The sequence below is a fragment of the Mobula hypostoma genome, chromosome X1 (genome assembly GCF_963921235.1).
Source record: "Mobula hypostoma chromosome X1, sMobHyp1.1, whole genome shotgun sequence".
Lineage (NCBI taxonomy): Eukaryota > Metazoa > Chordata > Chondrichthyes > Myliobatiformes > Myliobatidae > Mobula > Mobula hypostoma.
The window spans coordinates 70,961,200-70,988,390 of record NC_086128.1 but is presented as its reverse complement, the minus strand read 5'-3'; the positions used below and the strand labels follow the sequence as shown (position 1 = coordinate 70,988,390).

Here is a 27,191-nt window from a genome sequence, read left to right as displayed (position 1 = left end):
TGAGGAGATTAGTGAACCTCGCCCGTCAGCGAGCCTCACTCCAGTGAGAATGAGTAAACCTCGCCCATCAGCGAGCCTCAGTCCAGTGAGGAAATTAGTAAACCTCGCCCGTCAGCGAGACTCAGTTCCGTGAGGAGATTAGTAAACCTCGCCCATCAGCGAGCCTCAGTCCAGTGAGGAGATTAGTAAACCTCGCCCATCAGCGAGCCTCAGTCCAGTGAGGAAATTAGTAAACCTCGCCCGTCAGCGAGACTCAGTTCAGTGAGGAGATTAGTAAACCTCGCCCATCAGCGAGCCTCAGTCCAGTGAGGAGATTAGTGAACCTCGCCCATCAGCGAGCCTCAGTCCAGTGAGAATGAGTAAACCTCGCCCATCAGCGAGCCTCAGTCCAGTGAGGAGATTAGTGAACCTCGCCCATCAGCGAGCCTCAGTCCAGTGAGGAGATTAGTAAACCTCACTCGTCAGCGAGCCTCAGTTCAGTGAGGAGATTAGTAAACCTCGCCCATCAGCGAGCCTCCGTCCAGTGAGGAAATTAGTAAACCTCGCCCGTCAGCGAACCTCAGTTCAGTGAGGAGATTAGTAAACCTTGCCCATCAGCGAGCCTCCGTCCAGTGAGGAAATTAGTAAACCTCGTCCATCAGCGAGCCTCAGTTCAGTGAGGAGATTAGTAAACCTCGCCCGTCAGCGAGCCTCAGTCCAGTGAGAATGAGTAAACCTCGCCCATCAGCGAGCCTCAGTCCAGTGAGGAGATTAGTAAACCTCACCCATCAGCGAGCCTCAGTCCAGTGAGGAGATTAGTAAACCTCGCCCATCAGCGAGCCTCAGTTCAGTGAGGAGATTAGTAAACCTCGCCCGTCAGCGAGCCTCAGTCCAGTGAGGAGATTAGTGAACCTCGCCCATCAGCGAGCCTCAGTTCAGTGAGGAGATTAGTAAACCTCGCCCATCAGCGAGCCTCAGTTCAGTGAGGAGATTAGTAAACCTCGCCCGTCAGCGAGCCTCAGTTCAGTGAGGAGATTAGTAAACGTCGCCCATCAGCGAGCCTCAGTTCAGTGAGGAAATTAGTAAACCTCGCCCATCAGCGAGCCTCAGTTCAGTGAGGAAATTAGTAAACCTCGCCCATCAGCGAGCCTCAGTCCAGTGAGGAGATTAGTAAACCTCGCCCGTCAGCGAGCCTCAGTCCAGTGAGGAGATTAGTGAACCTCGCCCATCAGCGAGCCTCAGTTCAGTGAGGAGATTAGTAAACCTCGCCCGTCAGCGAGCCTCAGTCCAGTGAGGAGATTAGTGAACCTCGCCCATCAGCGAGCCTCAGTTCAGTGAGGAGATTAGTAAACCTCGCCCGTCAGCGAGCCTCAGTTCAGTGAGGAGATTAGTAAACCTCGCCCGTCAGCGAGCCTCAGTTCAGTGAGGAGATTGGTAAACCTCGCCCATCAGCGAGCCTCAGTCCAGTGAGGAGATTAGTAAACCTCGCCCGTCAGCGAGCCTCAGTTCAGTGAGGATGAGTGAACCTCACCCATCAGCGAGCCTCAGTCCAGTGAGGAAATTAGTAAACCTCGCCCGTCAGCGAGCCTCAGTTCAGTGAGGAGATTAGTAAACCTCGCCCGTCAGCGAGCCTCAGTCCAGTGAGGAAATTCGTAAACCTCGCCCGTCAGCGAGCCTCAGTTCAGTGAGGATGAGTGAACCTTGCCCATCAGCGAGCCTCAGTCCAGTGAGGAAATTAGTAAACTTCGCATGTCAGCGAGCCTCAGTTCAGTGAGGATGAGTGATCCTCGCCCATCAGCGAGCCTCAGTCCAGTGAGGATGAGTGAACCTCGTGGAACAGCAAGCTGAACACCGGCCCGATGCTTACAACACTCTGACCTTTTCAATGTGGCCTGACATTTAAATTGTCCGATCCTTGGGTCGTTCCTTGGTCTCGGACCCCGGGCTCGCCCTCGACTCTTCCTTGCCTGGGTTCCACCACATCGAATTGCCTGCAGGCCAGCTCATCCCCGGCTCGCCTGCCCAGACCCCACTACCTCAATTCAGCCTGAACGCTCTTCACCGTAACCACCCTGCCCCTTTGAGACTTCAGTTGCCACTGCAGAAATGCCAGGTCGTACAGGCTCAGCTCCAACAGCGAAGGCACAGGCTGCTGTTTGCAGTGATCGTTTACTGGAAAACGTGTGATTAATGGAGTATTCAGTTGTTTTGTTTGTCACCAGGAAATAGTCAGCGAGCTTCAGCAGCCCCACCTGAAACCGACCTGCCGGGTGCCTCCAGCAGGCTTTTCTTTTTGCTGCAGAACACTCGGCGTAAAACCCAGCGAGCTGCCCTGCTGTGTCTGTGCAAAGCACGATGCCCAGCTCTGTAATGCCCCTTGCCTGCACAGTGTCCCGAGATCCTGTTCATGATTCCGAGGCATTTAGACAGACACATTGCTTCAATCACCTAGCACCCCCTGTGTGAAAACAAAACGGCCCCCCCCCCCCATGATCGTCTTGAAACTTTCAGAGAGCTCTGGACTTGCGTTCCGAGATGGGTCTGAGCATTAATGCTGTTTAAAGTCCTGCTATTTACTCTGCTCTTCATTTGGCATCTGAGAATGCATCTCTTTCCCCCTTCTCCAGATTGAACTCTGCCTCCCGTTTCTCTGCTCGAATCTGCAGCTGACTTGTAGCCCCCCCAGGTTTGTCAACCATCCTCACTGTCCGCGTCTCGGCCAATCTGCAAAGCTGCTGATCACCCAGCCTCTGTTTTCATCCCAGTCGCTAATGTAAATCAAGCAAGTTTTCCTCCCGTTATAGGAGGACCTCACTGAGGCACCTCAGAGTGATTCACTGTTTTTGAGCTGACCCGATGGTGATCAGCGGATGAGCCCTCTAGCGCGTCCCCTGCTTGTTGCTGTGAGTTCTTCGCATTGTACTCAGCCAGCTCCTCCATTGTTTATTTTACATCCCTTTTGTGTCTGGGCACGTGGCCAAGTGGTTAAGGCATTGGACTAGCGACCTGAAGGTCGTGAGTTCGAGCCCCAGCCCAGGGAACGTGTTGTGTCCTTGAGCAAGGCACTTAATCACACATTGCTCTGCGACGACACCGGTGCCAAGCTGTATGGGTCCCAATGCCCTTCCCTTGGACAACATCGGTGTCGTGGAGAGGGGAGACTTGCAGCATGGGCAACTGTTGGTCTTCTGTACAACCTTGCCCAGGCCTGCGCCCTGGAGAGTGAAGACTTTCCAGGTGCAGATCCATGGTCTCGCAAGACTAATGGGTGCCTTTATGTCTAAAACAATGAGAGGAGAGGCCAGTCCCGTCCCCCTCACAACCAAGTCTCTGCAATGGCCACGGCATCATAGTTCCGTCCACTGATTCAGGTTCCGCATTCATCTTTCCTCTCCGCAGTTGGGAGAAATCCAGGCTCTGTACTCATCCGGAATAAGTGCACGTATTAAATGCATTGCAGTAAACGCACCAGAATCAGGTTCAATATCGCCGGCATGTCATGAAACATTGTCGTAGCAGTACAGTGCAATACATAATAATGTAGGAAAAAAACTGAGCAACTCTGTGTGTGTGTGTAATGTTATTTCTTCAATGGTTTCATCAGGGCACAAATGTGCCAGTGTGTGGACGTCAACCACTGAGAAGAGTTTAAAAAGCTTTATAGAGCGGGTGACATAGTAGAGGGAGACAGAGTCGGAAGGCTTTGGCTCAACGGGGCTTCAGTGTTAACAGGTTGAGGTGAGGTAGTTTGCCTGTGTAGAATACAGACAGAAAGTGTGTGTGTGAGGCTGGTGTTGTGTGCTCGGTGTCAGATGTGGGATGTCCGGTAGACTCCCAGCCTCCCGGACGGCCACATCTATGCCAGGTGCGTTGAGCTGCAGCTCCTTAAGAACCGTGTTAGGGAACTGGAGATGCAGCTTGACGACCTTCGTCTGGTCAGGGAGAGCGAGGAGGTGATAGGCAGGTAGTCACACCGGGGCCTGGGGAGGCAGATAGGTGGGTAACAGTCAGGAGAGGGAAGGGCAGGAATCAGATACTAGAGATTACCCCTGTGGCTGTACCCCTTAACAATAAGTACTCCTGTTTGAGTACTGTTGGCGGGGGTGGGGGGGGGAGACGACCTACCTGCTGGGGGAAGCCACAGTGGTTGTGCCTCTGGCACAGAGTCTGGCCCTGTGGCTCAGAAGGGTAGAAAAAGGAAGAGGATGGCAGCAGTGATAGGGGACTCTATAGTTAGGGGGTCAGACAGGCGATTCTGTGGACGCAGGAAAGAATCTCGGATGTTAGTTTGCCTCCCGGGTACCAGACTCTGGGATGTTTCTGATAGCGTCCACGATATCCTGAAGTGGGAATGAGAACAACCAGAGGTCGTGGTACATATTGGTACCAACGACATAGGCAGGAAAAGGGAGGAGGTCCTAAAGCAGACTACAGGGAGTTAGGAAGGAAGTTAAGAAGCAGGACTCAGTCATCTCAGAATTACTGCCTGTACCATGTGACAGTGAGTATAGGAATATGGAGTGGAGGTTAAATACGTGGCTGAGGGATTAGAGAGGGGACAGGGATTCAGATTTCTGGATCATTGGGACCTCTTTTTGGGCAGGAGTGACCTGTACAAAAAGGACGGGTTGCACTTGAATCCGAGGGGAGCCGATATCCTAGTGGGAAGGTTTGAAAAGGCTATTGGGGAGAGTTTAAACTAGGATTGCTGGGGGGTGGGAACCGAACTGAAGAGACGGAGGTTGGCTCGCAAATAGAGAAAGCTTGCAGACAGTGCGAGAGGGAGGATAGGCAGGTGATAGAGAAGGGACATGCTCAGACTGATGTTTTGAGGTGTGTCTAGTTTAACGCAGGGGGCGTCATGAACAAAGCAGATGAGCTTAGAGCATGGATCAGCACATGAAGCTATGATGTTGTGGCTATTACAGAGACTTGGATGACTCAGGGGCAGGAATGGTTACTCAGAGTGCCAGGCTTTAGATGTTTCAGAAAGGACAGGGAGGGAGGCAAAAGAGGTGGGGGCATGGCACTGTTGATCAGAGATAGTGTCACGGCTACAGAAAAGGAGGAAGTCTTGGAGGGGTTGTCTACAGAGTCTCTGTGGGTGGAAGTTAGAAACAGGGAGGGGTCAATAACTCTACTGGGTGTTTTTTATAGACCACCCAATAGTAACAGGGAGATTGAGGAGCAGATAGGGAGACAGATTCTGGAAAGGTGTAATAATAACAGGGTTGTCGTAGTGGAAGATTTTAATTTCCCCAATATCGATTGGCATCTCCCTGGAGGGGTTCAGATGGGGTGAAGTTTGTTAAGTGTGTTCAGGAAGGTTTCTTGACACAATACAGTATGTAGATAAGCCTACAAGAGGAGAGGCTGTACTTGATCTGATATTGGGAAGTGAACCTGGTCAGGCGTCAGGTCTCTCAGTGGGAGAGCATTTTGGAAATAGTGATCACAATTCTGTCTCCTTTACCATAGAATTGGAGAGGGATAGGAACAGACAAGTTAGGGAAATGTTTAATTGGAGTAAGGGGAAATATGAGGCTATCAAGAAGGAACTTGGAAGCATAAATTGGGAACAGATGTTCTCAGGGAAGCATTCCGAAGAAATGTGGCAAATGTTCAGGGGATATTTGCGTGGCGTTCTGCATAGGTACATTCCAATGAGACAGGGAAAGGATGGTAGGGTACAGGAACCATGGTGTACAAAGGCTGTAATAAATCTAGTCAAGAAGTAAAGAAAAGCTTACAAAAGGTTCAAAAAAACTAGGTAATGATAGAGATCTAGAAGATTATAAGGCTAGCAGGAAGGAGCTTAAGAATGAAATTAGGAGAGCCAGAGGGGGTCATGAGAAGGGCTTGGCGAGCAGGATTAAGGAAAACCCCAAGGCATTCTACAAGTATGTGAAGAGCAAGAGGATAAGATGTGAGAGACATCAAGTGTGACAGTGGGAAAGTGTGTATGGAACCGGAGGAGATAGCAGAGATACTTAATGAATACTTTACTTCAGTATTCACTACGGAAAAGGATCTTGGCAATTGTTGGGATGGCTTACAGCGGACTGAAAAGCTTGAGCATATAGACATTAAGAAAGAGGATGTGCTGGAGCTTTTGGAAAGCATCAAGTTGGATAAGTCACTAGGACCAGATGAGATGTACCCCAGGCTGCTGTGGGAGGCGAGGGATGAGATTGCTGAGCCTCTGGCGATGATCTTTGCATCATCAATGAGGACGGGAGAGGTTCCGGAGTATTGGAGGGTTGCGGATGTTGTTCCTTTATTCAAGAAAGGGAGTAGAGATAGCCCAGGAAATTATAGACCAGTGAGTCTTACTTCAGTGGTTGGTAAGTTGATGGAGAAGATCCTGAGAGGCAGGATTTATGAATATTTGGAGAGGCATAATATGATTAGGAATAGTCAGCATGGCTTTGTCAAGAGCAGATCGTGCCTTATGAGCCTGATTGAATTTTTTGAGGATGTGAGTAAACACATTGAAGGTAGAGCAGTAGATGTAGTGTATATGGATTTCAGCAAGACATTTGATAAGGTACCCCATGCAAGGTTTATTGAGAAAGTAAGGGGACATGGGATCCAAGGGGACATTGCTTTGTGGATCAAGAACTGGCTTGCCCACAGAAGGCAAAGAGTGGTTGCAGGTGGGTCATATTCTGAATGGAGGTCAGTGACCAGTGGTGTGCCTTAGGGATCAGTTCTGGGACTCCTACTCTTTGTGATTTTTATAAATGACCTGGATGAGGAAGTGGAGGGATGGGTTAGTAAATTTGCTGATGACACAAAGGTTGGTTGTATTGTGGATGGTGTGGAGGGCTGTTAGAGGTTACAGCGGGTCATTGATAGGATGCAAAACTGGGCTGAGAAGTGGCAGGTGGAGTTCAACCCAGATAAGTGTGAGGTGGTTCATTTTGGTAGGTCAAATATGACGGCAGAATATAGTATTAATGGTAAGACTCTTGGCAATGTGGGGGATCAGCAGGATCTTGGGGTCAGAGTCCATAGGACACTCAAAGCAGCTACGCAGGTTGACTCTGTGGTTAAGAAGGCATACAGTGCATTGGCCTTCATCAATCATGGGATTGAGTTTAAGAGCCGAGAAGTAATGTTACAGCTATATAGGACCCTGATCAGACCCCACTTGGAGTACTGTGCTCAGTTCTGGTCACCTCACTACAGGAAGGATGTGGAAACCATAGAAAGGGTGCAGAGGAGATTTACAAGGATGTTGCCTGGACTGGGGAGCATGCCTTGAGAATAGGTTGAGTGAACTAGGCCTTTTCTCCTTGGAGCAATGGAGGATGAGAGGTGACCTGACAGAGGTGTATAAGATGATCGTATGGATAGTCAGAGGCTTTTTCCCAGCGCTGAAATGGCTAACACGAGAGGGCATAGTTTTAAGGTGCTTGGAAGTAGGTGCAGAGGAGATGTCAGGGGTAAGTTTTTTTACGCAGAGAGTGTTGAGCACGTAGAATGGGCTGCCGGCGACCGATGGAGGTGGATACAATAGTGTCTTTTAAGAGACTCCTGGACAAATGCATGGAGCTCAGAAAACCTGAGGGCTAATCAAACAGTTAAATTACACAAGTAGTGCAAAAACAGGAAAATGTAGTGTGGTGGTGTTCATGGTTTTAATGTCCATTCAGAAATCTGGCAAGGGGAAGAAGCTTTTCCTGAGTCGTTGAGTGTGTGCCTTCAGGCCTCTGTACCTCCTTCCCGATGGCGGCAATGAGAACACGGCATGACCTGGGTAGTCGGGGTCCTTCGTAATAGACGCCTCCTTTCTGAGACACTGCTCCTCGAAGATGTCTTGAATACTATGGAGGCTGGTGTCTCTGATGGAGCTGACGAATTTTGCCACGCTGCAGATTACTTCGATCCTGTGCAGTCGCCCCCCCCCCCAATACCAGACAGTAATGCAGCTAGTCAGAACGCTCTCCAAGGTACATCTGTAGAAATTTGAGTGTTTTAGGTGACATTCCAAATCTTTTCAAGCTCAAAATGAAATATAGACGGTGTGTTGCCTTTGTAATTGCATCAATATGTTGGGACCAGGTTAGATCCTCAGAGATGTTATCGCCCAGGAACTTGAAATTGCTTACCCTCTCCACTCCTGATCCTTCTATAAGAATTGTTTGTGTTCCCTCATCTTGCCCTTTCTGAAGTCCACAATCAGTTCTTTGGTTTTACTACATTGAGTGTAAGGTTGTTGTTGTGACACCACTCAACTGGCTGACCTATCTCACTCCTGTACACCCTCCCCGTCACCATCGGAAATTCTGCCAACAGCAGTTGTCATTAGCAAATTTATAGCTGCCATTGGAGTTGTGCCTAGCCACACCGTCATGGGTGTAGAGAGTGGAGCAGTGGGCTAATCACACATCCCTGTGGTGCACCAGTGTTGATTGTCAGCTAGGTGAAGATATTTTCACCGATCCGCACAGATTATGGTCTTCTGGGGAGGAAGTCGAGGATGCAGTTGTGGAGGGAGGTACAGAGACCTATTAAATGCACATCAGTCCCATCGTGATCATTACCCCGGTTCATGTGCAGGGTCTAAAACCCCAGAAACACAGGTTTAGGATGAGAGGGGAGAGATTTGTAGGGGCAACTTCTACAGGTGAAGGGTTAGAGTCCATGGAACAAGCTGCCAGAGGAGGTGACTGAGGAAGGTCTGTGGAGGGGTGGAGGTCGGAGGAATCTGGGGACCAGGTGAACACCGTGATTGGTGTTGTCCGGTTGGGTCAAAGCGCCTGTTCTTTCTCTGTGCTCTAAGACTCTAACCTGTCCCGTGCCTGTCTACATCAGACTGACTTATTGTGACACTTACAGAACTGTGCAAGAGTTGGCTAAGATTGACAAACTTGTGCACAGTACCTCACCATCCTCCCTACCCCTCCACTCGCTGACCTGTGCTCTGGTTCCCACCCCAGCCCTGTTACTCTCGTTAAAGCCTCCTGAGGAACGCTACTGTAACTCCATGTGAGCATATTGGTTCCCCTGTCCTCGTACCGATCCCACCCACCCCGGAAGAGAGCCCAATGATCCCTGTCTCCGAAGTCCTCCCTCTCGCACCAGACCCTTGGCCGTGTTTTGAACTGAAGTCTTCCCATTTCAGGCCCGTCTTTGTCTCTGAATCTTTGAACCAATTACCCGAAATGCAGTCGCCCTGGTGGCTGGCTTTAGTTGCTAAACCAGTCATTGTTGTGATCAATAACGAATCGATATCTGTTCTTTTTTTTTAGAGACACAAGTGGAGGAGGACAGTGACATGGAGAGGTATTGAAACCCTTTTTTGCATGCTTAGTTGTAAAGGCTAAATCTCAGAATCAGGTTTAATATCACCGGCGTACGTTGTGGAATTTGTTAACTTTGCAATACAATGCATGGTCATTTTAGAGAGGAAAAACTGAGTTACAGTAAGATTCAAGATTCAAAAAGCTTTATTGTCATTCTAACCATACATCAGCTCTGCAGGGCAGAATGAGACAGCGTTTCCCAGGGGCAGTGCAGTCATAACATAACAAACGCAACACTAAATAATAAACATAACAATAAATAGTAAAACACAACAGCCACATGTCAATTACAATCAATTGTAAGTGTCCAGTGCAAGTTAAAAGTGTCCAAAGCAGAGTCAGATGGAGCAGCTATTTAGCCGTCTGACTGCCTGTGCAAGGAAGCTGTTTAGTAGCCTTGTGGCTTTAGTTTTGATGCTCCTGTAACGTTTGCCTGATGGCAGAAGAACAAACAGTTCATGGAGAGGGTGTGAGAGGTCTTTAATGATGTACCGTGTCTTCTGGAGGCTTCGACTCTGAAAGAGGTCTTGGACAGAAGGTAGGGAGACCCCAATAACCTTCTCTGCTCCCCTAACCACCCTCTGCAAGGCTTTTTTGTTGACAGCACTGCAGCTGGAGTACCAGGTTGTGATGCTAAAGGTCAGCACACTCTCAACCACGCCTCTGTAGAATGTAGTTAAGATGTTAGTGGGGAGTGATGCATGTTTAAGCTTCCTCAGAGAGTGCAATCTCTGCTGGGCCTGTTTCACAATCCCAGTTGTGTTCCTGGACCAGGTGAGATTGTCCGAGATCTGCACCCCAAGGAACTTGATGTTTCCCACTCTCTCCACTGTGGAGCCGCTGATGCTGAGGGGTGTGTGCTCAGGCTGAGACCGTCTGAAATCGACGATCATCTCCTTGGTTTTGGTGACATTAAGCATCAAGTTGTTATCCCTGCACCAGCTCTCTAGGTGTTTGACCTCCTCCCTGTACATTGTTTCATCATTTTTGCTGATGAGCCCCACCACTGTGGTATCATCTGCAAATTTAATGATCAAATTTAAATGTATAAAATGGTTAAATAAGAGCAAAAAATGGAAATAAAAAGTAGTGAGGGGGTTCAGTGTCTGTTCAGAAATCGGATGACAGAGGGGATGAAGCTGTTCCTGAAATGCTGAGTGTGTGCCTTCGGGCTCTGTACCTCCTTGCTGAGGGTAGCATTGAGAAGAGGGCATGGCCTGGGTGCTGGGGGTCCTTAGTAACGGAGGCTGCCCTTCTGAGGCACCGCTCCGTGAAGGTGTCCCGGATACCATGGAAGCGGGCGCCCACGATGGAGCAGACTAGTCTTACAACTCTCTGCAGCTTATTATCAACCCTGTGCAGTGACGTGCCCCACCCCTCCCCATATCAGACGGTGATGCAGCCGGTTAGAATGCTCTCCACGGTCTGTCTGATGTGACCTGGAATGAGTGAGTAATACTGTGTGCAGGGTTAAGCTTGGGCAGATTGGTATTTTCTGTAGAGTACAGTGCCAGCATTTTGGAACGACATGGGTTTAAAAACATTCTCCGCCATCGCAATTGTGAAGGTGCTCACCTCTGGATCCCCTTGCCCGACCGATCTCTCAGCTTCAGTATTTTCAGTTGATCGGCGGTCGATGATCCAGACTCTGAGGTATCCTGAGCACCTCTGAGTGGCCTTGCCCTCCATCTTTCTCTCTCTGTTCCAGTGTGTTTTGAATTTTGACCCCATAGGAAATGTCTGTCAGTGCCCAAGCTATCAATTCTTTTAATCGTTTTGTTTGGATTGCTTGGTCTCGATCACTCACAGTCTGTGCATTCAGCCATAATTCACTTTTGAAGGCCTCCTCGATGCTGGGGAGGCGAGTGCCCATGGTGGATCTGGCTGAGTTTACAACTTTACTCTGCTTTTTGCTATCCTTTGCAGTGCCCCCACGCTCCCCCCATCCCCCGCAGCAGACGGTGGTACAACCAGTTCAGATGCTCTCCACCGTTCGCCTGTGGGAATCTGCGAGTCTCTTTGGCGACGTGCCGAGTCTCCTCAAACTCAGAATGAAACACTGCGGCAGTCGTGCCTTCTCGGTAGTTGGGTGCAGGATTCTCTTACCAGACGCGCTGCTCTTCGTGGATAACTCTTCTGGTGAAGATGAGGTTACATTTCGTTGTGTCTTCATCTGCTCATCGGCAATGGACTGATCCTTCATTCCTAAAGTCGTGAGGGCAGCTTTTAAAATCGTTCATTCCCCTAAAAACACGAATGTCTCTGGGCATCGTCTTCAACATGTGATGAAGCATGAAGTATTGTACAGGGGGGATCTACACTCTCAGTGCACTGCTCCCCACGATCACTGGCTGTCAACACTGCCAATATAAGACCACAAGACAAAGGACCAGAAGTCGGCCATTCGGCCCATCGAGTCTGCTCCACCATTTTATCATGAGCTGATCCATTCTCCTATTTAGTCCCACTCCCCCGCCTTCTCACCATAACCTTTGATGCCCTGGCTACTCAGATACCTATCAATCTCTGCCTTAAATACACCCAATGACTTGGCCTCCACTGCTGCCCGTGGCAACAAATTCCATAGATTCACCACCCTCTGACTAAAAAAATTTCTTCGCATTTCTGTCTGAATGGGCGCCCTTCAATCCTTAAGTCAGGCCCTCTCGTACTAGACTCCCCCATCATGGGAAACAACTTTGCCACGTCCACTCTATCCATGCCTATATTCACAAACATTTGGGGAAAAATATCCACTTCTACATAAGACTCTAAAAATCCACAAAAATAGTTAAAAATCAAAATTAATTTCAGTGAAGCAAGTGCAGTTGTGTTTCCCTTGGGAGCTGGTTTTGTCTGTTCAGACTCTGTCGGTACAGTGTAAGGTGGGGGGGGGAGCTGGTTTTGTCTGTTCAGTCAATCGGTACAGTGTAAGGTGGGGGGGGAGCTGGTTTTGTCTGATCAGGCAGTCGATCGGTACAGTGTAAGGTGGGGGGGAGCTGGTTTTGTCTGTTCAGACAGTCGATCGGTACAGTGTAAGGTGGGGGGGGAGCTGGTTTTGTCTGTTCAGACAGTCGATCGGTACAGTGTAAGGTGGGGGGGGAGCTGGTTTTGTCTGTTCAGTCAATCGGTACAGTGTAAGGTGGGGGGGAGCTGGTTTTGTCTGATCAGGCAGTCGATCGGTACAGTGTAAGGTGGGGGGGAGCTGGTTTTGTCTGTTCAGACAGTCGATCGGTACAGTGTAAGGTGGGGGGGGAGCTGGTTTTGTCTGTTCAGACAGTCGATCGGTGCAGTGTAAGGTGGGGGGGGAGCTGGTTTTGTCTGTTCAGACAGTCGATCGGTACAGTGTAAGGTGGGGGGGGAGCTGGTTTTGTCTGTTCAGACTTTGTTGGTACAGTGTAAGGTGGGGGGGGAGCTGGTTTTGTCTGTTCAGACAGTCGATCGGTACAGTGTAAGGTGGGGGGGGAGCTGGTTTTGTCTGTTCAGACAGTCGATCGGTACAGTGTAAGGTGGGGGGGAGCTGGTTTTGTCTGTTCAGACAGTCGATCGGTACAGTGTAAGGTGGGGGGGGAGCTGGTTTTGTCTGTTCAGACAGTCGATCGGTACAGTGTAAGGTGGGGGGGGAGCAGGTTTTGTCTGTTCAGTCAATCGGTACAGTGTAAGGTGGGGGGGAGCTGGTTTTGTCTGATCAGGCAGTCGATCGGTACAGTGTAAGGTGGGGGGGAGCTGGTTTTGTCTGTTCAGACAGTCGATCGGTACAGTGTAAGGTGGGGGGGGAGCTGGTTTTGTCTGTTCAGACAGTCGATCGGTGCAGTGTAAGGTGGGGGGGGAGCTGGTTTTGTCTGTTCAGACAGTCGATCGGTACAGTGTAAGGTGGGGGGGGAGCTGGTTTTGTCTGTTCAGACTTTGTTGGTACAGTGTAAGGTGGGGGGGGAGCTGGTTTTGTCTGTTCAGACAGTCGATCGGTACAGTGTAAGGTGGGGGGGGAGCTGGTTTTGTCTGTTCAGACAGTCGATCGGTACAGTGTAAGGTGGGGGGGAGCTGGTTTTGTCTGTTCAGACAGTCGATCGGTACAGTGTAAGGTGGGGGGGGAGCTGGTTTTGTCTGTTCAGACAGTCGATCGGTACAGTGTAAGGTGGGGGGGGAGCAGGTTTTGTCTGTTCAGACAGTCGATCGGTACAGTGTAAGGTGGGGGGGGAGCTGGTTTTGTCTGTTCAGACAGTCGATCGGTATAGTGTAAGGGGGGGAGCTGGTTTTGTCTGTTCAGACAGTCGATTGGTACAGTGTAAGGTGGGGGGGAGCTGGTTTTGTCTGTTCAGACAGTCGATCGGGACAGTGTAAGGTGGGGGGGAGCTGGTTTTGTCTATTCAGACAGTCGATCGGTACAGTGTAAGGTGGGGGGGGAGCTGGTTTTGTCTGTTCAGACTTTGTTGGTACAGTGTAAGGTGGGGGGGGAGCTGGTTTTGTCTGTTCAGACAGTCGATCGGTACAGTGTAAGGTGGGGGGGAGCTGGTTTTGTCTGTTCAGACAGTCGATCGGTACAGTGTAAGGTGGGGGGGGAGCTGGTTTTGTCTGTTCAGACTTTGTCGGTAAAGTGTAAGGTGGGGGGGGAGCTGGTTTTGTCTGTTCAGACAGTCGATCGGTACAGTGTAAGGTGGGGGGGGAGCTGGTTTTGTCTGTTCAGACAGTCGATCGGTACAGTGTAAGGTGGGGGGGGAGCTGGTTTTGTCTGTTCAGATAGTCGTTCGGTACAGTGTAAGGTGGGGGGGGAGCTGGTTTTGTCTGTTCAGACAGTCGATCGGTACAGTGTAAGGTGGGGGGAGCTGGTTTTGTCTGTTCAGACAGTCGATCGGTACAGTGTAAGGTGGGGGGGAGCTGGTTTTGTATGTTCAGACAGTCGATCGGTACAGTGTAAGGTGGGGGGGAGCTGGTTTTGTCTGTTCAGACAGTCGATCGGTACAGTGTAAGGTGGGGGGGGAGCTGGTTTTGTCTGTTCAGACAGTCGATCGGTACAGTGTAAGGTGGGGGGGAGCTGGTTTTGTCTGTTCAGACTTTGTCGGTACAGTGTAAGGTGGGGGGGGAGCTGGTTTTGTCTGTTCAGACAGTCGATCGGTACAGTGTAAGGTGGGGGGGAGCTGGTTTTGTCTGTTCAGACAGTCGATCGGTACAGTGTAAGGTGGGGGGGGAGCTGGTTTTGTCTTTTCAGACAGTCGATCGGTACAGTGTAAGGTGGGGGGGGAGCTGGTTTTGTCTTTTCAGACAGTTGATCGGTACAGTGTAAGGTGGGGGGGGAGCTGGTTTTGTCTGTTCAGACAGTCGATCGGTACAGTGTAAGGTGGGGGGGGAGCTGGTTTTGTCTGTTCAGATAGTCGTTCGGTACAGTGTAAGGTGGGGGGGAGCTGGTTTTGTCTGTTCAGACAGTCGATCGGTACAGTGTAAGGTGGGGGGAGCTGGTTTTGTCTGTTAAGACAGTCGATCGGTACAGTGTAAGGTGGGGGGGAGCTGGTTTTGTATGTTCAGACAGTCGATCGGTACAGTGTAAGGTGGGGGGGAGCTGGTTTTGTCTGTTCAGACAGTCGATCGGTACAGTGTAAGGTGGGGGGGGAGCTGGTTTTGTCTGTTCAGACAGTCGATCGGTACAGTGTAAGGTGGGGGGGAGCTGGTTTTGTCTGTTCAGACAGTCGATCGGTACAGTGTAAGGTGGGGGGGGAGCTGGTTTTGTCTGTTCAGACTTTGTCGGTACAGTGTAAGGTGGGGGGGGAGCTGGTTTTGTCTGTTCAGACAGTCGATCGGTACAGTGTAAGGTGGGGGGGGAGCTGGTTTTGTCTGTTCAGACAGTCGATCGGTACAGTGTAAGGTGGGGGGGGAGCTGGTTTTGTCTGTTCAGACAGTCGATCGGTACAGTGTAAGGTGGGGGGGAGCTGGTTTTGTCTGTTCAGACAGTCGATCGGTACAGTGTAAGGTGGGGGGGAGCTGGTTTTGTCTGTTCAGACAGTCGATCGGTACAGTGTAAGGTGGGGGGGGAGCTGGTTTTGTCTGTTCAGACAGTCGATCGGTACAGTGTAAGGTGGGGGGGAGCTGGTTTTGTCTGTTCAGACAGTCGATCGGTACAGTGTAAGGTGGGGGGGGAGCTGGTTTTGTCTGTTTGGGCTCCGTCGGTACAGTGTAAGGTGCGGGGGGGGTCAGCAACATAGACAGAACGTCAGAAAATGTTTCTACCACTCAAGGGCTCACACCAGTGCTGGAAGACAGAAACGAGAGAAAATCTGCAGATGCTCGACATCAAAGTAACACACAAAATGCTGGAGGAGCTCAGCAGACCAGGCAGCAACCATGGAAAAGCCTTCAGCAGTCGACTTTTCAGGCCGAGACCCTTCATCAGGACCTGAAATCAAGATTAGAAGTCAGAGTAAGAAGATCGAGGGGAGGAGAGGAAGAGGGGAAACCGGGAGAGGGGGAGGGGTGAAATAAAGAGCTGGGAAGTCGGTGGGTGAAAGAGATGGAGAAGGGGGGAATCTGAACACAAAATACTCTGCAGATGCTGGGGTCAAAGCAACTCTGACAACACGCTGGAGGAACTCAGCAGGTCGGGCAGCATCCGTGGAAATGATTAGTCAACGCTTCGGGCCGGAACCCTTCGTCAGGACAAATCTGATCAGGGAGAACAGAAGACCGTGGAAGAAAGGGAAGCGGGAGGAGCACCTGAGGGAGGTGATGGGAAGGCAAGGAGATTAGGTGAGAGAGAGAGAAATGGGAATAGGGAATGGTGGGGGGATGTCAGTTTACGAAAATCAAGAGAGGTGTTAGACAAGGGTGTGTTTTCTCCCCTGGTTTGCTTAATGTGTACAGTGAAACAATATTACAAAAAATAAGAGACATCTTGGGAATCAAAGTTGGTGGTGAAAACATCAATAATTTCAGATATGTGGATGACACTGTGTTAATTGCAAGTACGGAGGAAGAACTACAAAACTTAATTGATATAATTGTTGAAGAGAGTGCAAAAATGGGTATATCTGTCAATTGCAAAAGGACAATGTATGGTGATATCCAAAAAGAAGGAGAAACCTATCTGCAGGCTGAGAATAAACGGGGAAGACATAAAACAAGTACAGAACTTTTGCTACTTAGGAAGCTGGGTGACATCAGATGGCAGGTGCGACATGGACATCAAAAGAAGAATAGGGATGGCAAAAGACACCTTTACGAGAATGAAGAGTATACTGACAAACACTAAACTAGGCATGACAACCCGCCTCAGAGTACTGAAATGTTACGTTTATCCAGTTAGTTATATGGCTCAGAATGTTGGACAATATCTGGTAACATGAGGAAACGAATTGAAGCAGCAGAGATGTGGTTTTTGAGGAGGATGCAAAGAATATCATGGACAACACGAATATCTAATGATGTCATGAACAGAGCAAGCACGAAACGAGAAATAATGTGTGAGATCATGAAAGGGCAACGTGACTTCATTGGACATGTGATTGGGAAAGAGGAGTTAGAATGCACGGTAATTATGGGAAAGATTGAAGGGAAGAAAGCAAGAGGAGGGCAAAGACAAATAATGATGATTTGTGGCGGGGGGGGTCGCAGTACCAGAAGTTTGAGGAATCAACGTTCAGGCCATCGGGTTGGAGGCTCGCCAGGTGGAGTCCTCCCATCTGACTCTGGCAGCAGAGGAAGAGAACATCAGTTGTGAAAGTGCACTGAGAGTGGTAAGCGTAAAGGAGTTGGGTGCTTACTATTCTGGTTAATAACAGATGCTGCAATCTGGGTCATATTACAATCGAGGAACGTGTTTGTAGACCAGATATTGAACTCTTTACTGTTGGACTTTGGCCATATTCCACCGAGATACAAGACTGGGCAGCACGGTTGGTCGTTCCTGCCTGTGGCCATCGAACTTGCAGCTCCTCCCGTGGAGGGTCAGACACCCTGAACCAATAGGCTGGTCCTGGACTTATTTTCCATCTGGCATAGTTTGCATTTTGTTGTTTGATTGATTGTGGTTTTTGTATTGCTATATTTATGCTCTATTTTTGGTTGGTGCGGCTGTAACGAAACCCAATTTCCCTCGGGATCAATAAAGTATATCTATCTATCTATCTATCTAAACATGGTTAAAAGTCAACGAAGGAGATCTGTTCTACGGCCTTGGTAAAATTTTGTATTCCATCTCCTATAAAATGTACAGTGAAGGTGAGGAAGGGACAGGAGTGAGTCTATCATTCCACAAAGCCATATTCACCAGCTTACCAGCATGGGAAAAAGGTGCATGAACTGCACTCCATACCTCAGTGATCCTTATCACTTCCTGTCACCTGCATTAACTCTCCCCGTCTTCCCCTGAGTCGCCACGTCTTGTAACCTTACTCCGTTTAGTAGTTTTTGTGTTTATCATTTTTCAACAGAGGTTCTCAACCTGGGGTCTACAGACCCCTCGGTTAATGGTAGGGGGTCCATGGCATAAAAAAAAGATCGGGAACCCCTGCTGGAGTGAGAATGGCAGACCATACTCCACTTCTCTCTGGGCCCGAAACGTCAGCTGTTTACTCGTCTCCATAGATGCTGCCCGACCTGCTGAGTTCCTCCAGCATTTTGTGTGTGTTGCTATATCCCACCTGCTAACTAATCTGTCTTTGTATCATCATTGGGTTTAACTGCAGTACCGATCGTCCCTCATTCCAATTGGCTGTAAACAGCTGAGCCCCCAGCTATTGAATCCCGATCCAGTTGTCCAACCATAAGACACAGGAGCAGAATCAGGCCATCAAGTCTGCCCCGCCATTTCATCATAGCTGCTTCACTTTTCCTCTTGGCCCGTGTCCTGTCTTACCCACCCCCCCCCATATCCCTTCGTGCCCTGCCAATCAAGAATCTAACAACCTCTGCCTTAAATGTACATAAAGTCTTGGCCTCCACCTGTAGCAATGAATTCCAGAGAGTCCCCACTTTCTGGCTACAGCGATTCTTCTTCATCTCTGTTCTAAAAGGACGTTCCTCTATTCTGAGGCTGTGTCCTCTAGTCGTAGACTCCCACCGTAGGAAACAACCTCTCCACATCTGCTCTGACAAGGCCTTTCTCCATTCGATAGGTTTCAATGAGGTCACCCTTCATTCTTCTTGAATTCCAGTGAGTACGGGCCCAGAGCCATCAAACACTCATACGGGAAGCTGTTCAAACCTGGCATAATTTTTGTGATCCCCTCCAGTTTCAGCACGTCCTTTCTAAGATAAGGGGCCCAGAACTGCTCACAATACTCCCAAGTGGGGCCTCACCAGTGCTTAATAAGGTCGTTGCCTTTGTATTCTAGTCCGCTTGAAATGAAATGAATGCTAACGTTGCGTTTGCCAAAAGACTTTGCTTGACCTCATTTTTTTTTGGCTCTATTTTTTCACGGCTCGTTTACTTTGTATATAGTGGATCCCGGTTAATTGGGCCATCAGGGCAGCCACTGATCTGCGACAACTCTTTAATAACAGAATCTGACAGAAAATAGCCGGGATTCTCTTCGTGTATTTGGGATACCGTGCCCCTTGATCGGGATGAGACTATTGCCGAACAATTTCCAATTAGCGTCAGCTGTGTGTAGTGTGAGACACCGTGGAGAGCAAACGGCTTTTAAATCCCGTCAGTTTTGTGCACTTGTGTTACAGAGCCATAGAAAAGTACGGCACAGAAACAGGCCCTTCATCCCATCTAGTCTGTGCGAACCGTTCAAATTGCCTAGGCCACAGCCCTCCATACCCCTCCATCCCTGTACCTATCCTACCTATGCTTCTCTTAAACATTGAAATTCAAGGCACCACTTGTGCTGGCAGCTCATTCCCCACTCTCACGACCCTCTGAAGAAGTTCTCCCTCATGTTCCCATTAAATTATCCATTTGGGCCGACGGGCACCAATTCAAATTTTGTTTTTTATCTTGGCTTCATGCAGAAAGGCAATGAAGGCAGTCCATTATCTGCGCTAGGTGTCCACGCTGATTTTGTTCTTTTACAATCAATCAAAACACGGCAGTGTGCATTGGATGAATCCCTTTGTCGATAACCATTAGGAATTATCAGTTTTATGGTACTGTATTAATGGTAGTGTGTTCTAATTTGTTCTGTATTTCATTTAAATGCATAATTAGTTACTCAGTTAACATGTCATGTGTATACATCATAAGTCGTACATCCGTGATAATAAACCTGATTCTGTACTGTATTGATAATCTCTACCCCCTTTCTTCACTCTCTATGTACGGCTGTCATCTACTTAATTCTCGTTGTGTAGAGTCATAGAAAACTACAGCACAAAAACAGGTCCTTCGGCCCATCGAACCCCTGCCGAACCATTTAAACCGCCCAGCCTCTTCGACCTGCATCCTCCATAATCCTCCCATCCATGTACCCGTGCAAACTTCTCTTAAACGTTGAAATCGAGCTCGTGTGCTCCACTTAGTCTGGCAGTTCGCTCCACACTCTCACCACCCCCTGAGTGAAGAAGTTTCCTCTCATGTTCCCCTTAAACTTCTCACCTTTCACCCTTAACCCATGACCTCTCACTCCACCTCAGTCGGAGAAGCCTAAACATACCTCTCATAATTTTGTATACCTCAATCAAGTCTCCCCTCAGCCTTCTACGTTCCAAGGATTAAAGTCCTAAGCTATTCAGTTTTTCCGTATAACTCAGGTCCTCCAGACCTGGCAACATCCTTTAAGTTTTCTCTGTACTCTTTCAACCTTGTTTACATCTTTCCTGTAGGTAGGTGGCCAAGACAGCACATAATACTCCAAATTAGGGCCTCGCCAATGTCTGATACAACTTCAACATAATATCCCAACTCCTGTACTCAGTACATTGATTTATGAAGGCCAATGTGACGAAAGCTTTCTTTACGACCCTATCTACTCTTCCAGTGAGCTATGCACCTGTACCCCCAGATCCCGTTGTTCTACCGCACTCCTCAGTGCCCTGCCGCTCACTGTGTAAGACTTAACTCTGGTTGGCCCTACTGAAGTGCAACGCCTCACGGGACAGCAATGTATGTTTTTATCGTGACTAACCGGTGAGCTGACCGTATGTAGGAGGACTTGGCCACAGGAGGGTGACTGACCGCCTGCGAAAATGGTCCAGTCAGCAGTCTGACTCTGTTTTACTGCATTACCAAATCAAAGCTCTGTTCCTCTTCTTGTTGTAGCTCACCTTGGAGCAGGAGTTCCCAACCTTTCCGTATGCCACGGACCAACACCGTTAAGCAAGGATCCAGGTCCGTGGATCCAGGTTGTGAACCCTGCTTCAGTATGTCTGTGGGTGAGTAAATACTTCAAACGTGATTCTAATGTGTGCCCCGATCTGTATTCCTGTGTAGCTGGGGTCTTGTTCACCCAAAACTAATCAGCGTCCCAGAACTTTGTCACAGACTGGCCGAGTTCTCCGTCAGTGCAGAAAGATTCCTGAAGAACCTGTACCTTTTTAAGAAGCAGAACCCTGGTCAGGTAAGAGCTCTGTGAGAGTGTTACCATAGTTTTTGAGGTTTCTAAAGTTTTTCACAATCCTCAATCCTTTTCCCCTTCTGGAGAGTTCAAACTTATGATTTTCTGGGTGTTCAAAGTTTCCACGAGAACTTTTTAAATAGTTAAAATCTTTGAGAGGAGCTGAATTGAGTAACTTGGTCCTTTGAGGAGATATCTTCAAAAGGAATGAAGCAAAATTAAAAGTCATTCGAGGAGAGATTGCTGCTTTCAGGAATTTTAACTGTTCGAAGATTCCTCTCAATGAAACTTGGGGGGTGGGGGAGGTGATGAGGGCTGGGACACGCACACTGCTTTACTATCCAGGAAAGGAAAAGGTTAACAGATTCCAAACTCCCTGTATAACTCCAGATCCTCGTGGCTAATTGCCAGCAACGTAATGTATTACGAACACAAGAAAATCTGCAGATGCTGGAAATCTGAAAGCAACACGCAAAATGCTGGAGGAACTCGGCAAGTCAGGCAGCATCTACGGCAAACAGTCAGTGTTTAAGATTGAGACCCTTCTTCAGGACTGGAGAGGAAGGGGGAAGACGCCAGAATAAAAAGGTGGCGGGGGTGGGGGGAAGAGGGAGGAAGATAGCGAGAAAGTGATAGGTGAAGCCAGGTGAACAGGAAAGATAAAGGGCTGGAGAGGAAGGAATCAGATAGAGGAGCGTGGACCATAGGAGAAAGGGAAGGAGGAGGGGCGCAGTGGGAGGTGATAGGCGGCTAAGAGGCAAGAGTGGGGAATAGAAGTCGGGGGAGGGGAGGAAATCTATTTTAACCGGAAGAAGTCAATATTTTTGCCTTCAGGTTGGAAGCTACCCAGACGAAATATAAAGCTCAAAAGTTCAAAGTAAATTTTTTTTTATCAAAGTACATACATGTCACCATACAACCCTGAGATTCATTTTCTTGTGGGCATACACAGTCAATCCAAAAAAACTCAATAGAATTGATGAACGGCCATGTCCAACAGGACAGACAGACAACCGGTGTGCAGAGGACAACAAACTGCAAACACGACAGAGAAAAATAATAATAAATAAGCAATAAATATTGAGAACATGAGAGGAAGAGTCTTTGACAGTGAGTCCACAGGTTGTGGGAACAGTTCAGTGTTGGGGCGAGTGAAGTTGTCCCCTCCGGTTCAGGAGCTGGATGGTTGAGGGGTAGTAACCGTTCCTGGACCTGGTGGTGTTGCTCCCCCCACCCTGAGGGGTGGCCTGCCTCATCTTGGCACAAGACATGTCGGAGTGGGAATGGGGAGAGGGAACTAAAATGTTTGACCACCGGGAAGCTCTGCTTTTGGCAGCTGGAGCATAGGTACGCGACGAAGTGGGTCCCCCAGTTTATGACGTGGCTCACCGATGAAGAGGAGTCCTCATCGGGAGCACCGGACACAGTAGACAACACCACCCTCCCCCCGCAGCAGATGTGCATAATATTGCCACATCTGCTGTGGTAGGATTGATACAGATTGTGGTTCAAGGGGTGGGGAGGGGGAGGCAGTGGATGGAGTAATGGATGGGCAGGTGTTTCAGGCTGGAGATTGGAATAAAGGGGGTGTGTGTTATCCTTGCTCGAGAACAGGGGTTCCCAACCTTTTCTGTGCCATGAACCAACACCATGAAACAAAGGGTCCATGGATCCCAGGTGGGTAATCCCCGCTCCAGAAGGACTGTAGGTGCTTCCAGTAGCTTTCTCACCTCCAAAACCGTTCTGGAGCTGATAAACAGTTCCCTCCTCCACTGCCTGATAACACGGCAATAATCCGGCAATTGGTAGAGAGTGTCACAGGAATGTCTACTGAGACAGTATGTCTGGGTGCAAGGTATGAATTGATCAGATTGTTTTTTTCAGTTTTGTCTTTTAGTCTGTGGTGTGTTCACACTCCTGGCTGTCGTTGGGCGATACATTCCCGGCCTCCTGCTCTGCTACGTCAGCTGTAAGTGCCGCCTCCATCCGTTGGATTCCTTCTAGATCAAGTTGTCTCAATTAAAAAATGTGTTCGGCTGCTTTAGATACCATCTTTCACTTTTCAGCAGGTGAATGTTTGAAAGCTAAAGTGCTGATTGGAATGGAGTTCTCTGACATGGCCATTAATATGATATTGTGGAGTCGTACAGTCTCTGACACGGTCATTAGTATTGTATTGTGTAGTCGTACAGTCTCTGACACGGTCATTAATATTGTATTGTGTAGTCGTACAGTCTCTGACACGGTCATTAATATTGTATTGTGTAGTCGTACGGTCTCTGACACGGACATTAATATTGTATTGTGTAGTCGTACAGTCTCTGACACGGCCGTTAATATTGTATTGTGTAGTCGTACAGTCTCTGACACGGTCATTAATATTGTATTGTGGAGTCGTACAGTCTCTGACACGGTCATTAATATTGTATTGTGTAGTCGTACGGTCTCTGACACGGACATTAATATTGTATTGTGGAGTCGTACAGTCTCTGACACAGTCATTAATATCGTATTGTGGAGTCGTACGGTCTCTGACACGGTCATTAATATTGTATTGTAGAGTCGTACAGTTCTCTGACACGGCCATTAATATTGTATTGTAGAGTCGTACAGTCTCTGACACGGACATTAATATTGTATTGTGTAGTCGTACGGTCTCTGACACGGACATTAATATCGTATTGTAGAGTCGTACAGTCTCTGACACGGCCATTAATATTGTATTGTAGAGTCGTACAGTCTCTGACACAGTCATTAATATCGTATTGTGTAGTCGTACAGTCTGACACGGACATTAATATTGTATTGTGTAGTCGTACAGTCTCTGACACGGACATTAATATTGTATTGTGTAGTCGTACAGTCTCTGACACGGTCATTAATATTGTATTGTAGAGTCGTACAGTTCTCTGACACGGCCATTAATATTGTATTGTGTAGTCGTACAGTCTCTGACACGGTCATTAATATTGTATTGTAGAGTCGTACAGTCTCTGACACGGACATTAATATTGTATTGTGTAGTCGTACAGTCTCTGACGGCCATTAATATTGTATTGTAGAGTCGTACAGTCTCTGACACGGACATTAATATTGTATTGTGTAGTCGTACAGTTCTCTGACACGGCCATTAATATTGTATTGTGTAGTCGTACAGTCTCTGACACGGCCATTAATATTGTATTGTGTAGTCGTACAGTCTCTGACACGGTCATTAATATTGTGTTGGTAGAGTCGTACAGTCTCTGACACGGTCATTAATATTGTGTTGTAGAGTCGTACAGTCTCTGACACGGCCATTAATATTGTATTGTGTAGTCGTACAGTTCCCTGACACGGCCGTTAATATTGTAGAGTCGTACAGTCTCTGACACGGCCATTAATATTGTATTGTAGAGTCGTACAGTCTCTGACATGGCCATTAATATTGTATTGTAGAGTCGTACAGTCTCTGACACGGCCATTAATATTGTATTGTGTAGTCGTACAGTCTCTGACACGGCCATTAATATTGTATTGTAGAGTCGTACAGTCTCTGACACGGACATTAATATTGTATTGTGTAGTCGTACAGTCTCTGACACAGACATTAATATTGTATTGTGTAGTCGTACAGTCTCTGACACGGTCATTATTATCGTATTGTAGAGTCGTACAGTCTCTGACACGGACATTAATATTGTATTGTGTAGTCGTACAGTCTCTGACACGGCCATTAATATTGTATTGTGTAGTCGTACAGTTCCCTGACACGGCCATTAATATTGTTTTGTGTAGTCATACAGTCTCTGACACGGTCATTAATATTGTATTGTAGAGTCGTACAGTCTCTGACACGGCCATTAATATTGTATTGTGTAGTCGTACAGTCTCTGACATGGACATTAATATTGTACTGTAGAATAGTACAGTCTCTGACATGGTCATTAATATTGTATTGTGGAGTCGTACAGTCTCTGACAGGGCCATTAATATTGTATTGTGGAGTCGTACAGTCTCTGACAGGGCCATTAATATTGTGGAGTCGTACAGTCTCTATGACACGATCGATAATATTGTATTGTGTAGTCGTACAGTTCCCTGACACGGCCATTAATATTGTATTGTGTAGTCGTACAGTCTCTGACACGGCCATTAATATTGCTTTGTGTAGTCGTACAGTCTCTGACACGGCCATTAATATTGTATTGTGTAGTCGTACAGTCTCTGACACGGACATTAATATTGTACTGTGTAGTCGTACAGTCTCTGACACGGTCATTAATATTGTATTGTAGAGTCGTACAGTCTCTGACACGGCCATTAATATTGTATTGTGTAGTCGTACAGTCTCTGACACGGCCATTAATATTGTATTGTGGAGTCGTACAGTCTCTGACAGGGCCATTAATATTGTGGAGTCGTACAGTCTCTGACACGATCGATAATATTGTATTGTAGAGTCGTACAGTCTCTGACACGGTCATTAATATTGTGTTGTAGAGTCGTACAGTCTCTGACACGGCCATTAATATTGTTTTGTGTAGTCATACAGTCTCTGACATGGACATTAATATTGTTTTGTGTAGTCATACAGTCTCTGACATGGACATTAATATTGTACTGTAGAATAGTACAGTCTCTGACAGGGCCATTAATATTGTGGAGTCGTACAGTCTCTATGACACGATCGATAATATTGTATTGTAGAGTCGTACAGAATGAAAACGGGCCCATCGGCCCAACCCGCCCGTGCTGACCAAGGTCCTCCTCCCTGAGCTGGTCTCGTTTGTCCCGTATATTTCTGATCCATAAACCTGTCCAAATATCCAGTAAAACTTGTTGTGGCATCTGCTGACAGCTCGTTCCATGTACCTCTGTGTGGTCAATCTTTCCCCCCGACCCTACCTGGGAGAGGGAATGTGACTGCCTACTGTATTATGCCCCACTTTTTGTGTAATTCTCTGCGGGTCACTCCTCAAATTCCTCTGCTCCCGAATCGGAGTCACTGGCATTATTCATGAAATTTGTTAACTTTGCAGTGCAAAGTCGACAGAAATACCTGTGAATTACCGTGTACACATTAAATAGTTTAGTTTAGAAATGGAAATTAGAACAGTAGTGGGGTAGTGTTCATGGGTGCAGTGTCCATTTAGAAATCCGATGGCAGAGGGGAAGTTTGCTGCTCCTGAGCCTTCAGACTCCTGTACCTCCTCCCTGATGGTAGCAGTGAAAAAGGGCATGTCCTGAATGATGAGGGTCCTTAATGGTAGACGTCGCCATTTTGAGGCAGCGCCAGTGAAATACAGCCGTTGCCACGCCTTCTTTGTAAAGCCATGCTGACTGTCCCTAATTAGGCCAAGGTTTTCCAAGTGCCCATAAAGCCTATCTGAAAAATTATCTGTCACTTCCCATACCGCTGACTGCAGTCTGTAGTTTTCAGGATTATCCCCCATTTCTCCGCGACATTAACTACTTGCCAGTCCCCAGGGTCTTCGCCTGCAGCTAGGGAAGACGCGAAGATAGTAGTCAATGCCCCAGCGATCTCATCCCTTGCCTCTCTCGATAACCTGGGGTATATCCCATCAGGCCTTGGAGAATGATCCACTGAAATGTTCTGCGACAAACCCAACACTACCTCCTTCATCTCAAAATGCCTCAGCATATTAGTGCACTCCGCACAGATCTCACTGCCCTCCATGTCCTCCTTGGTAGTTACTCAATGAAGACCTCGCCCACCTCAAGCACATGTTCCCTTTTATAGCCTTGAGTGGTTCTACCCTCTTCTCTTGATGTATGTGTGGACTGACAGTGTTCTCTCTAATTAAACCTGATGAGTACATTTCTTGGCCTCCCCTGACTTTCCACATTCCCTTTGAGTTCTTTTCTTGCTACTTTATAATCCTCGGGGGCTTTGTTTGATTCTAGCTTCCAAAACCTTGCATGCATTTTCTGTAACCACCTCGACATCCAAGGTCCTCTGACCTTGCCACCCTTGTCATAGAAACATAGAAATCTACACCACATTACTGACCCTTCGGCCCACACTGTTGTGCCAACCATGTAACCTGCCTAGAATTACCCCACTGTATAGCCCTCTATTTTTCTAAGCTCCGTATACCTATCCAAGAGTCTCTTAAAAGACCCTATCGTATCCGCCCCTTCTGACTGGAACATGCCTGTCCTGTGCCCTGCGCAGTTGGCCTTTAAACACATGTCGGCTGTGGACAAGAACAGCAGTTTCCGACTAACTCTCCCTAGTTCCTGCCTACTCCTCTCAAATTGGCCCTGCTCCAGTTTAATACTCTCCCACAAGGTGCTTATCCTTACCTATAGCTATCTCGAAAGTTGTGATCACTATTCCCTAACTGCTCTTCCACTGATGTGTCCGTCACCTGGTCAGGTTCATTGCCCAACACCAGGTCTAGCATGGCCT

The 27,191-nt window shown here is 48.0% G+C and overlaps 1 protein-coding gene across 1 annotated transcript in view; it reads left to right on the top strand.

Moving 5' to 3' along the window:
- Positions 1–27,191, top strand: part of retreg3 (reticulophagy regulator family member 3) — a 66,850-nt gene that overhangs the window by 21,648 nt on the left and 18,011 nt on the right. Inside the window, exons 3-5 of the mRNA XM_063038081.1 lie at positions 9,237–9,270; positions 20,653–20,779; positions 22,661–22,745. Of these exons, the coding sequence (XP_062894151.1) occupies positions 9,237–9,270; positions 20,653–20,779; positions 22,661–22,745 (246 nt within the window). The remainder of the gene's footprint in view (positions 1–9,236; positions 9,271–20,652; positions 20,780–22,660; positions 22,746–27,191) is intronic.